The 14,570-nt window shown below is 43.0% G+C and overlaps 1 protein-coding gene across 2 annotated transcripts in view; it reads right to left on the bottom strand.

Moving 5' to 3' along the window:
- The window catches only part of EPHB1 (EPH receptor B1), a 223,915-nt gene that overhangs the window by 101,233 nt on the left and 108,112 nt on the right, over positions 1-14,570 (bottom strand). For both annotated transcript variants that reach the window (XM_072143436.1, XM_072143437.1), the window contains exon 3: positions 7,997-8,678. In XM_072143436.1, coding sequence (XP_071999537.1) covers positions 7,997-8,678 — 682 coding nt within the window. The remainder of the gene's footprint in view (positions 1-7,996; positions 8,679-14,570) is intronic.

Below are 14,570 nucleotides of genomic sequence, written 5' to 3'. Positions count from 1 at the left end.
CTTCTGCCGGTGTCTGAAATCCATCTTATGCGTCGTGTAGGGAAGACATTTGTTGTTGTCTCCCCTGACTTGTAGCCCCTAACAATGCCATGATACACGGCAGAATCGTTACAAGACTGCAGCACACAAGCAGTCACCCCCTTACCCTGATCTGGGTCATAGCCCAATATTTCTACAGCCTAAAATAGTAGAGACACTTACCCAAGCCCTTTATCCCTGAGTAGGCTATAAAAAAAGATAATCCCGGGATTTATCCAAATATATTCACAGCTTAACATATTTTCCCACTGCCAACTACACTTGTGCATTTATCTTGTACACCAAGATTGGTTTTCCTAGAACTGGCTCAAATATTAAAAGGGAAAGTCTTAGGTATTAGCCCTGGAGAGATTTATATTCCAATATTGTAGCTTTAAAGAAAATCTACCATCAAAATCATGCATGCTAAACCAGGGGAACTCAAAGATCTGTAGCTTCACAGGCTGTTACAATGTGCAGGAGCCCTCCCATTGTGTGCTGAAATTTCCTCTGGTGCAGTGAGATTGGAGGGCAGAAGTTCTGAGGGAGCAGAAGGAGGTTGAGACAGTGTAACACCAGTGAAGCTAGAGCATGGAGGAGCTTTGTTAACGCAACCCAGAGCCCTTCAGATTCATTAGCATAAATTTAAACAGTGATTTTAGCAGGAAGGAGGGCATGGAAAACAAATATAAGAAGATTACCACAATCACAGTGCCTGGATCTATGAGTAAGTGTCCTTGGTTTATCATCTTTTATTTTGATAGTAGATTTCATTTAAGTAAACTAGAGATGTGTCCTCACACTGCTGTGCTCTTATCTCTCTGCATTAAGTTGTTTCACACCCCCGGAGAGCTGTCATATCATCCCTCTGTGCATGTTGTTTAAAGCATCAAGACCGTAAGAAGAAAAAAAGGATTTCTTCTAATATTGTAGCATTAAGCACACTAGGGGTGTGTCCTTACACTGCTGTGTTCTTAGCTCTCTGCATTTTGCTGCTCCTCAGCCCTTCCCTTGTACCCTTTCAAGCAGCTACAACTTTTATTCAGAGCGGCTGTGGAGCAGTTAAATGCACTGAACTAAGTGCACAGCAGTGTTAGGACATGTCCTTATACCTTTTATACAGCTACATGCAAGAAACATAAATCCAATTTTTCATAGTCCTGCTGCTACTAACAACTTATGTGAATATATACCTCTTCGTGGGCTCTTCCAGGGTCAACACTGCTGACCGAATGTCCTTGAAAAATACCAAATCAAAATTTGGTCCAAATAAATTCCTGTAAACATTCAAAAAAAAAAAAAATATATATATATATTTTTTTTTTTAATGCACCTTGTTCAACCACTGCCCATTTCCAAAAGTATCACATCATGTTCCTTCTTGATTTTGTCACCTTTATTTCTCCCATGTCCCAGCTGCTCTATTATGGTGTCAGTCTTTACTGTACTTTTTGCATTCTATTCATGACTTCAGTTTGTGAGGTTACCATAGGTGTAGATCCTGGGAGTTTAGCAGGAATATAATAGTAATAATATAAAACTGTAATAATATTTGGTATTTAAAATAGTTTTTCCGGGATTTTGCAGGTTTTCCTGTGTTTTCTTATCCTGTTTATACTCGTATTCCTGTTTATAGATGTATTCCCATGGTCTCTTCTGGTATCTCTGTATGTATGACTGCGAGATGTAAGTATACACAGACAGGAAGGTAAATAATCTATGCTGAAAATAGTAGGTGAGTCATAAATGTTTAGTTACACCGCAATCCCGTAGTCTACTGTCCATACGGACACATAAAAGGAGATTGGGATCTGTTCTAGACTGTCAGACTGTAATCAGGTTTTGTAACACAGTAGTAGGACTCTACAGGAGATTGCCAATTAGAGAAGAACACCCAGTGTGCCCACAGTGATCATGTGATGGTGCCCTGTGGGTGCCTGATATGTACACAGCAGGCGAAAATGTCAGAGTGAAAGCTTCCAAACCGGATCAACCAACAGATTTCAGTCCATTTTACAAGTTTGTAGGGGTGAAGAGATGACAGACAATCCCTGGTGTTCATTATCATAAGGAGATGTCCCACTATGAACAATGAATATTGAATCTGTCAGCGAGTATTCCAAGTCTCCACAGTGCCTCCGCAGGTGAGATGAAGAACTTCACAATTCTATGTGAAAGGGAACCTGTCACCACATTTTTCAAATACATCTAGGGCCAGGCTCCCATGGAACCCTATTTACTAAATGTCACCCTCACTTCCCACTTAATATTATGTTACCTGGCTTTAGAGGGGGTGTGTCCTGATCTACTGGCTCCACCCATCTACTCCTCCCCATGTCATATTCCTCCTTACCATTCAGCAGTTGATGGCATGTGACCAGGGCGATGTTATCAAAGGGACATTCACCCAGTGACGTTAGCATCTATCTCATGAAAGTATCTGATCACATGAAATCACAGCATGACTCCATGGAGGATGAGGTGGAGAAGAAATCCATGGAGGGTGCTTTGATTTCATGTGATCAGATACTTTCATGAGGTAGATGTTAATGTCACTGGGTAAAGGACCTATCTCATGAAAGTATCTGATCATATGAAATCCCAGCAGCCTCCATGGGCGTCTACTCCTCCTCATCCTCCATGGAGTCATGCTGTGATTTCATGTGATCAGACCAATACCTGAGGGAGATGATAATGTAAAGCAAATGTTATTGGGTAAAAGACCTTAGATGACATCACCCTGGTCACATGACATAGAGTGCTCAATGATGTAACAGAGCTCTCTCTCATCATTCCAACAAGCTACCCTGGATAATAAGTTAAGTAATAAGTAAGTTTATAGAGCTGTATATGTCGGTTTTTGAATATTGGTTGACAGTCCCTAAGTACAAACAGCAGCATGTCCTAGTAGTGAGACCGGTCAATCAGGAACAAGGAGGCAGAGCAATGTAAGTAAAATTTAACATGTAGGACTCATTAGACTCAGGTGAGTTGCATATAAGCTTAAAAATTGATTTTTTTAACATTGCAGCCATAGAGAGCCATAGCAATACTTTTTAATCCTAATTTTTTTTATGAAGTATTTCTTTTGAGTGGGTTAATCCAATGGCAGGTTCCCTTTAAAGGGAACCTGTCACCAGGCACCTCATTCTGCCTTTCTCTAAGCATTTGCATTACAATATAATTTGTTGTTATAACTTACCTTGCACCCTGACAAAAATCCTTTGTTAAGGCTTTGGTTTGGATGCATTAAAAAAAACAACACATAACTTGTCTGTGCTGCTCACTCCTCAGCTCTATCCCCCCACCTTTGTGCTCCTGCACAGCTCCTCCCCCCTGCTTCTTCAGAGCTCACAGCCTGGTGAGCTGACAACAGTGTGGACATCAGTGTGGAAGGGAGGAGCTGCAGAGGAGCACAAAGGTGGGGGCCAAGAGCTGAGGAGTGAGCAGCACAGACAAGTCACGTGATTTTGTCAGGGTGCAAGGTAAGTTATAACACACAATTACACTCACCGGCCACTTTATTAGGTACACCTGTCCAACTGCTCGTTAACACTTGATTTCTAATCAGCCAATCACATGGCGGCATTTAGGCATGTAGACATGGTCAAGACAATCTCCTGTAGTTCAACCCGAGCATCAGTATGGGGAAGAAAGGTGATTTGAGTGCCTTTGAACGTGGCATGGTTGTTGGTGCCAGAAGGGCTGGTCTGAGTATTTCAGAAACTGCTGATCTACTGGGATTTTCACGCACAACCATCTCTATGGTCCGAAAAAGAAAAAACATCCAGTGAGCGGAAATTCCTTGTTGATGCCAGAGGTCAGAGGAGAATGGGCAGACTGGTTCGAGCTGATAGAAAGGCAACAACGACTCAAATCGCCACCCGTTACAACCAAGGTAGGCAGAAGAGCATCTCTGAACGCACAGTACGTCCAACTTTGAGGCAGATGGGCTACAGCAGCAGAAGACCACACTGGGTGCCACTCCTTTCAGCTAAGAACAGGAAACTGAGGCTACAATTTGCACAAGCTCATCGAAATTGGACAGTAGAAGATTGGAAAAATGTTGCCTGGTCTGATGAGTCTCGATTTCTGCTGCGACATTCGGATGGTAGGGTCAGAATTTGGCGTCAACAACATGAAAGCATGGATCCATCCTGCCTTGTATCAACGGTTCAGGCTGGTGGTGGTGGTGTCATGGTGTGGGGAATATTTTCTTGGCACTCTTTGGGCCCCTTGGTACCAGAATGCTTCCAGCACCTTGTTGAAATTATGCCACGAAGAATTGAGGCAGTTCTGAAGGCAAAAGGGGGTCCAACCCGTTACTAGCATGGTGTACCTAATAAAGTGGCCGGTGAGTGTATATTGTAATGCAAATACTTAGAGAAGGCAGAAAGGCAGATTTGCACTGCAGGTGTAATGGGCTTCTGCAGCCGGTCTTTAGTGAAAATGAGGTCCCTGGTGACAGGTTCCCTTTAAAGTATAGGGTCCTCCAAAGAGAAAGATGTTCTCTATAGACATCCTCAAGCTGTCCTCATATACAGAATCTGAACTATATACGTGTCAGTAGGCTTTGAACCAATATAGACTATTTTCGGCAGATCTTGCTAACAACGGTAGCATCAGCCACCAATCAATATCTCATACAGTAAAGCCGCCTTTCCATGCATATGACTAGCTGTACAGTACTACTAATAATATAGAAGTATCCATGAGCTGACCCCATCACGTGCCCTGTCACTCCTTCCATGCCATCACTTTCACATAATTGCACTACTTAGTAAACATGGGCCAGCCTGTCTTTCATCAGCCACTTGGAAGCTGTTGTATTGACCTTGTCTAAATGCTTTCTCACCATTTTATGCTACTCTTTAATCCTCTGAATGAGTAATTGGCTGTTTTTTCCCAAAAGGCCAGGGTGCATTTAACACGAAAATAAAGAACCACTTTGCATTATGCTGAATTCACACTGCAGCGGACAGGATTATAGATGGAAAAGCACTTTTTTCCCTCTTGTCCCGAGAGGTTAAGAATGAGGTGAGACCTTGGCTTGATTAAGGGTTGTGTGCAGAACCTTAAAAATAAATACGGATTTGTATATGAATCGCCAACGTGTCCGTAAACAACTGTGCCAAGATATGTCACCACTGTATGCGTGATACCAGCACGCGGCCTGGCATGGCTGCACTATCTAAAAAAGAAAATGTTCACTTGATTTTATGTTTTTTTTTTCATGATTGCTGTTCAATCATGGAACATTATGAGGGATATGTATCATATGCTGGCGCTCCATGTAAATCCAAACTCTTCCTCCTGCACCCAACGGATCTATCAGGAGACTCTGCCCTACTGAAAGATCTCCGGCAGCTCAGGCACAATTGGTGCAATGTGCACACAGCTTAGTTCTATGCCAGGTTCAGCCTGGTGAAGAGCTGCACTATAACCTGTGACCTAACCTGCCATAGACTATAGCTAGTGTGCAGAAGAGGGGTACCCCAACCCTAATATTCTTTCTAAAATAAAAAATAATAATGATAAAAATCCAGCTGCACCATAGTAAAAACACTTCACAGTAGGGTGCATGCAACATTTGGTATTGGGTCAGAAAGTAAGAGCTCTCCTCACGGAGACTTTGACAATTAAGGCAATTAAACCTATCTAACCATCCATCAATCATTTTATACTCTAAATATAGTATTTATGTATCTATATAGTATCATCTATTCAATGATCTGTTCATTGGGGGATATTTATCATACACCAGTTCTCTGTACGCAGGTGTATGATATTGGCCCCGCCCCCTTGCCGCAGCCTATATACATCAGGAGGATCCGGTCTACTGATTTGTCCCTATCTCTATATCTATCTATCTATCTATATCTATGTATCTATCTATCTATCTATCTGTATATCTATGTATGTATCTATGTATCTCCCATTCTATCAATTATCTATCAGTCAATCATTTTGGCCTCCCTCGGGATCAGTACAATAGGTTGTACATGAGGGAGCTCTGGATTGTTTCCACCATTTGGACTATGTCATTCAGTAGTTTCGGTAGAAGAAGAAGCTTATACCTTAGTGTGTGCGCTACATGTCACCTTCTTGGTCTCTTGATGCTATGGAAACATATAGTATTACAGGGATTCACATAACAGTGACAGAAGGTGGAAACTGAACTTGTGACTGTTTACTACATGTGTGGAAGAAACGTCTAGAATACGAGGAGTGTAAGTAATTAGAAAGTTGTTTCCAAGCATTTCCTGGGATTTTCTCAGCCCTTGTGACAACTGTGACATAGATGAACCTATATAGTGTACACAGCACAGCACTGCTTGAGTCCTTACTGCACCCGGCAGATGGTGCGGCGCGCGCTATACAACACCTGTTCTGTACATCTGTATCTGAGGGCATCCTAGGAAGGCGCCATTATTCCAGATGTTCTCTACTGTGACCCCCACTGCTTAATAGAACTTTATGGACTAAAAAGATGCATTATTGATTTGTAAAGCGCCATATATTATTATTATTATGGTGTATATAAATAAATGTAATGCATCTGAGATAAAGTTTAAGATTAAGATGTCATGTACATGGGGAATGCCTCCATATCTAGTCATTGTATGACTTGTATATGACATTTTTCATCAATACTCAGAGACTACCTGCTCAGATGTTTTACATTTACACAACCTCCTACGTTATCTTTATTAAACTAACCTTTACAAGCAGTGACAGCAGTATGGAGTATAATATATAGCAGTACTGAGTATTATAGCATATAACCAGGGGCGCAACTCTGGGTAGCAGCCATAGCAACTGCTATGGGACCCTCAGTGTCAGGGGCCCCGGGATCTGGAGTAATGTTTTGTGTGTATATGATCCATGTCTATGTATGGTATGTGCATGTATTTTCTGTATGTGTGTATATGTGATTTGCTGTATGTCTGTGTATATGATGCATAGGTGTATATGCTACTGTTTGTATGTGTGTATTCCCTGTATGGATATAAGTTTTGTATATACTGTGTTTGATTGTAACTCACATGTGTGAGTATAAAATATTTACATTTTTTTAAGGTGAAGGGGGCCCCATTCAGAAGTCTGCTACGGGCCGTGACCCTCCTAGTTACGCCGCTGCATTTATCCCGCATGTTGGTGAGGTACAACACTCATTAGAAGCTGTAGTCACATCTCTCTGTTCTCTAGCAGCTCACTTCCTTTTTTTGCTATTACCTCTCCATCTAAGGCTGCATTCACACAAACGCATGGGGAACGTATATACGGCCAACTTATATATGGCGTATATATACGTCCCCCATACACTTCTATGGGCTAACGGCCCTGTACAGGAGCGGTCAGGTGCTGCACACGTGCAGCACCGTACCGCTCCATAGCCAGTTGAAAGACAGGACATGTCCTATCTTTCTACATGATATGGTGCCGTGCGCTGTATATGACTATATAGAGGGGCGGGGGTGAGCTGCACTCATCCCCTGCTCCTCTCCACAGCGCCAATGTATGTCTGCCATACTACGGTACGGCGGGCATACATTGTGTGAATTTAGCCTTAGGGAAGAATGTAACCTGATCCCTCAGTGAGCTATCACTTCAACCAGATTAAGGAGGAAACCAAAATGGAATGAACATTTTGAGAAGGAAGTAGGATTGGTGGAGAACTAATTACTTTATAGGATATGTCAAACACCTTATTTCCGTTTCATATGGCCTCATTCCCTCATCTCCTTAGACTTCTATGGGAAGAATGTAACCTGATCCCTCCGCAAGTCTGTCTCTTAAATCAGATTAGGCAGTAAATTAAAAGTGACTGTACATTTTGTGAAGTAGATAGCATTGATGGAGAAGTAGGCATTTTATAAGATATGTTACACAGGTTATTTTAGTTTTGCTTCATGATTTTTTGCAAAGTTTCTTGAATGAGTCCAATCGTATTTAGTAGGATGATGTGAGATCTTACCTTTACAGACAGTATGGTTCTCAGGCTCATATCCCGCTTTACACGTACATCTTCCTATAGGAACCATCCACTCCCCATCGCCATTGCAGTACAGTTTAATATGTACATCCACTTCCTCGGCATTGGGGATGCAGGTCCCTCGTGATATCACCAATGATGTGCTCTCCGCCCCAGTCATGGTTTCAGGGAAGACTGCAAAATTCTGAACCACACTAGGGCACTTTTTAAAGAAGACACGGACAGAGAGGAGCGACATGCATGCTCCATAATCCTGGAAGGCTAAATAGAAGCCACTGCGAGTCAATGGACCAAAGCTACGAACCTCGGTGTTCACCTTCATCAGTCTGCCGCCAAAGTCTACTTGTGAGAAGCTCTCGTCGGCAGCTATGGTGTCCACTTTGAGATATGGGGTATCGTTCCAAAAGGCAGAGTCTTTATTGGCAACATGAGAGTCTGTCTCATAATAATACAAGTTAAATGTCTCTTTACAAGAACCCGGCACATTAGGGAGACTACTACAGTCCCGGACAGTGAAACGCATTTCCACATAGACACGTTGGGCGCTTCGCCTTGGGATAAAGGTGGTGCGGAGCCAGTTGTTCTGGTTAGGCCCAAAGACATTACACACTTGATAAGTGCGGATTGTGTTGAGGTTTTCATCGTAGCCACTTACTTCTTCCCACTGCAAGAGAAGAAGAACACAATTATATCTTTCGTAAAATATCTGCATAACCTGGAGTTAATATTTTTCAATATAATATTATATATAATACAACTGGTATAAAGACCTTAACATCACCCTGAGACATGACCTGTGACCCCGTGTAGTAGTACCATGTAAAGATTTATAGACCCTGTTCACATGCTGCCTACAGGTAGGACACCACATACATTTTCCAGATTATTATCTATAGGTCCATAAAATAAACTTAAACTCACGTATAAGTAGATGAATTACTGGTTAGGACAACCATGTTTATTCCGGCCAGGGCTGAAAATTACCTTTAGATAAAACACAATGCACAATCTGCTCAGATCCTCCTGCTCTATAATATCCTCCCTATAGGTAGGAGACTATGTATAATCTGCTGAGCTTCATCTGCTCTATAACATTCTGCCTGCAGATAGGACACTACGGTATGTAAAATCTGCTTAGTTTCCCAGGTCTATAACATGCTACCTGCATATTGTACACCATGTACAATCTGCTTAGTTCTTAATGCTCTATAACATGCTGCCTGCAGATAGAACGATATGTAAAATCTACTCAGATCCTCCTGCTCTATAACATGCTGGCTGCAGATAAAACACAATGCACAATCTGCTCAGATCCTCCTGCTCTATAATATCCTCCCTATAGGTAGGAGACTATGTATAATCTGCTGAGCTTCATCTGCTCTATAACATTCTGCCTGCAGATAGGACACTACGGTATGTAAAATCTGCTTAGTTTCCCAGGTCTATAACATGCTACCTGCATATTGTACACCATGTACAATCTGCTTAGTTCTTAATGCTCTATTACATGCTGCCTGCAGATAGAACGATATGTAAAATCTACTCAGATCCTCCTGCTCTATAACATGCTGGCTGCAGATAGGACACTATGTACAATCTGCTCAGCTCCTCCTGCTCTATAACATGCTGGCTGAAGATAGGACACTATGTACAATCTGCTCAGCTCCTCCTACTCTATAACATGCTGGCTGCAGATAGGACACTATGTACAATCTGCTCAGCTCCTCCTGCTCTATAACATGCTGTCTGCAGATTACACTACATGTTAAACATAACAGGTCTTTTTGTTACTGTAAGTACCTCAGTTATGTGGGTAAGTGGGTCTAGCTGCTTCAAATATTGTAACACCAACCCCAACCCATTGCAGCCCACACATAACCTTGCAGCTCCATTATATCCTTATCTGGAAGTACCAGTATTAGAAAATGCCGGACATTCCAGGGCGCACATCAGCGCTCCGCCATGTACTCATACATTGTAATATGAAGGATGTTGTCTCCGCGAATGACTTTATGTAAAAGGATGTAGATACAGAATGTAAAATGCTTCCGCAATGTCCCTCAGAACTGCTATGTCAGACAGATGGTTGTCCTGAATACAAGACTGTGCCATATTAAAATGGAGACTGCGGTTTTTAAAGCGTCAAGTAAAACAGCAGCCGGGGAAGCAGAGAGCGTTACTATTTGCATGTAAAATTACCTTGTGTCTGGTGGAGCTCTGCAGTTTATCTCTATGGAGAATTGTCCTTCTGCAGCATTCTGCTCCGCAGCAGCACAACTTGTCTTCTGAGGACTATACATTTTTATCTTTTGCATAAAGCAGATCCCCCACTAAGCCTCATCTTGTCTACTCCCGGCTCATTATCCACATTTCTGCTACCCTTGCATCACAAAGGTAAGTGATATTAATCACAAAGATTAATTTGGCTGGATAGCACTTCATGGTACTTTAGAAATTTGCACTCCGCAAGCTCCGGGGAGGAAGTCACCGCAGCAACTAATTAAAACCCCATCTTAAAAAGCAATGTTATTGTTCTGATAATGAAATAAACAGGAGATGAAAGAGGATAAGGTGCGTGTGGAGAGGCAGTGGCGGAAACGCTGGTTCCTAGTTACATTAGCGCTTACACTCACCACCAATCTGAGCGCCAATCATAAGAACGTGCATTAAACTATTCTCAGAATGAAGCACTTGGCCTTACAACACATTCAGGAAATAATCTGATGGTTGTCTAATCAATTCCTTCATTTATTTTATATTAAAACAGTAAAAATCTAGTATCCATTGAAAATCCTTATTCCATTCATTGAAAGAGCAGAAAAATTAATAAGTGATAAACAAAACTAGTTCCATATTTTACCTGCACTTTAACGTAAACTACTGTACTCCCATTCTTTTGGCAAAACATTGACAACTGGGTGTTACAAGTGAGGGGCGTGTCCTTGCATCAGACCCGCCCCCTTATTCATACATTTTAAGAAGGCATAACAGAGTAAAGTTGCAATGAAAAAGAACAACAATCTGATTGGTCGGGGTCTGAATTCTGAAACCTCCACCGATCACAAGAACAGGGGTCCCATTCTTCCTTATTGAGCATGTGTACTATGAGAGGCGAAAATTGCCAAATTCAGCGCTACGCTATTACTGGTACGCTCATAGTGAATAAGGGTGCTGGAGGTATCCGAGTACTTTGTTTAGAAACTTCCAACCGTCCCATAGTATTGAATGGAGTGTCATGGCGCATGCTCAACCTGCTACTTTATCTATTCGTGATTGTGAGTTCTTGTGATCCATGGGGATCAGAGTACTTACAACACCAGACAATCAGATTTATATACCCTATCCTTTCACCAAAAAGTCTAAAAACATTGTTGAAACCTGAGACTAATCGACAGGATTTGGAAGGCTAGGAGTTGCAGCAAGTTCATTTCCATTGGAAAAAATACATTACACCTTTGTACAAAGTACTACTCCAACAACGGAGCACGATAAGTGACCGGCATAGGCAGATCTGCTGCTGGACAAGGTTTCACAAGTCCTTCTGATTACCCCACCCACACAGTGATTGACAGTAACAGTCTTTATTACGCTGCCCCCATACACAATGATTGATAGCAAGAGTCCCAATTACCCCGCCTACACACAGTGATTGGCAATGAGAGTCCTGATTACCCCGCCCACAGACAGTGATTGGCAATGAGAGTCCTGAATATCCTACCCACAGACATTGATTTACAGTGAGAGTCCTGATTACCCCGCCCACACACAGTGATTGACATTGAGAGTCCTGATTAATCCACCCATGCACAGTGATTGACAGTAATATTCCTGATTACCCCTCCCACACACAGTGATTGGCAATGAGAATCCTGATTATCCCGCCCCCACACACATTGATTTACAGTGAGAGTCCTGATTACCCCACACACACACAGTGCCTGACAGTGATAGTCCTGATTACCCCTCCCACACACAGTGATTGACAGTGAGAGTCCTGATTACCCCACCCACACACAGTGATTGACAGTGAGAGTCCTGATTACCCTGCCTACACACAGTGATTGACAGTGAGAGTCCTGATTACCCCGCCTACACACAGTGATTGACAGGGAGAGTCCTGATTTCCCCACTCTGCACGGAGGTATCTTAATAGCTCAGAGAGATAACTGCAGGTGATAACAGACATTGATGCTCTGAAATATTTCATACATCTACATCTTTCTGATTCCAGGGATATTACATTAAGAGTTTTATTATACACACAGACTTTCCATCACACAACAGGCCTATAAAGAGAGAATTATGATGTCATTTCTTGTAATCGATGAGTCTTACATCAGTAAGAGGGAAGCTTGTTTATTAGAGGCATTACCGTACTAGTACAAGTAGATTATTATGGAGATTATACTCATATAAATTATCAATTATTCCTTTGACCTATAGAAACCCATTCGGCTTCTCGCTTCATGCCTCCGGATGGTCATAGATTTCCTTTGTGATTTATATTTTTGCAATTTACAACAAAGAGTTCATTGTCCATCGATCTTTTGTTAAATGAAGAAGTAGTTTAGATTCTCCTGCATCTTATGTTAGTGATGCATCCAGGAATAGCTGTAATAGTAATAGTACTACCAAGACTCATCATAAAGATACTTCATTTTCCAGATTATCTATAGGTCTATAGGTCCATAGAATAAACTGGGCAAATCACAATAGAGGCAGATGATTTTCAACCCTATACATGGTTGTCATAACCAGTATATTACCTTCAGATAAAACACAATGTACATACAGCTCAGCGCCTCCTGCTCTATAACATTTTGCCTGTAAAAAGCAAACAATGTACCGCCTGCTCTATAACGTGCTGCCTGCAAATCAGACACTATGGGGCACATTTACTAAGGGTCCGCAGCCGCAAATCCGTCAGGTTTTTCCCGAATATTTCCTCTTTGCGCTGTATTGCACGGAATTGTGGCGCACACGATCGATTTTTGGCGCAATCGCGCTGACTTTCGCGCGACAGAAATCGGGGGGCGTGGCCACCGGACAACCCGAAGGATTTGGAAAAACCGCAGAATTTAAAAAGCCATTTGTGTCGCAAGATCAAGCACTCACATACACCAGAAAAAAGCAGGTGAACTTCGGCGGACCTCGGCGCAGCAGCGAAACATGGTGAATATCGGCGCACGGACCTTAGTGAATCCCGGCAGAACCCGAATCAGCGCCGGAGAACCCGCCGCTGGATCGCGACTGGACCGTGTAAGTAAATGTGCCCCTATATACAATCTGCTCAGCTCCTCCTGCTCTATAACATGCTGCCTGCAGATAGGATACCATGTACAAACGGTTCAGCTCCTCCGGATCTGTAACATGCTGCCTGCTAATAGGACACTATGTACAATCTGCTCAGCTCCTCCTGCTCTATAACATGCTGCCTGCTAATAGTACACTATGTACAATCTGCTCAGCTCCTCCTGCTCTATAATATCTGCCTGTATAGAGGCCACTATGTACAACCTGCTCAGGTCCTCCTGCTCTATAACATGCTGCCTGCAGATAGGATACCATGTACAAACTGTTCAGCTCCTCCGGCTCTATAACATGCTGCCTGCAGATAAGACACTGGGGCAGATTTACTTACCCAGTCCATTCGCGATCCAGCGGCGCGTTCTCTGCGGTGGATTCAGGTCTTCCGGCGATTCACTAAGGCAGTTCCTCCGAAGTCCACCAGGTGGACTTCGCTGAATGCACTGAAGTTCACCAAGCCAGGCCGAGTGAAGGTAAGCGTGTGTCCAGCGACACTTTTTTTTTTTAAATGCATTTTTTCCGAATCCATCGGGTTTTCGTACGGCCACGCCCCACGGTTTCCGTCGCGTGCATGCCGGCGCCGATGCAACACAATCCGATCGCGTGCGCCTAAATCCCGGGGCAATACAGGGAAATCGGCGCAAAGCGGAAAAATTTGGGTAACACGACGGGAAACCGCGAATCGGGCCCTTAGTAAATGACCCCCTCTATGTACACTCTGCTCAGCTCCTCCTGCTCTATGACATACTGTCTCCAGATGAAACAGTATGTACCATCACCCCAGCTCCTCCTGCTCTATAATATGCTCCCTGCAGATAGGACACTATGTACAATCTACTAAGATCCTCCTGCTCTAACATGCTGCCAACAGAAAGCACATAATGGGGCTTATTTACTAAGGGTTGGCAGAACGCACTTTCTTCAGATTTTGGAAATTTTTTGGATTAGTGCCACTGCGGCAGCTATTTAGAAGTGGATTGTGTCGCATGTCACCGGATTTTGGTGCAGCGGCGCCGGCTTTCATGCGAAGCAAGTCGGTGGGCGTGCCATCGGATGATCCGACAGATTCAGACTGAGCGCGGTACTTAAGATTCAATTTGTGTCACAACCAATGCACTTACATACATCGGGAAAAAGATGGTGAACTCCGGTGGACCTGAGCGGGGAAGCCACACATGCAAGATATCGGGTGCACGATCTTTGTGAATCGCGGCACAGTGTATTCCGGTCGGACAATTCCCTTTGGATG

Source organism: Engystomops pustulosus, chromosome 3 (assembly GCF_040894005.1).
Source record: "Engystomops pustulosus chromosome 3, aEngPut4.maternal, whole genome shotgun sequence".
NCBI classification, from domain to species: domain Eukaryota; kingdom Metazoa; phylum Chordata; class Amphibia; order Anura; family Leptodactylidae; genus Engystomops; species Engystomops pustulosus.
Note: the sequence above shows the minus strand (reverse complement) of the source record. Positions and strands in the feature narration are given on the sequence as shown.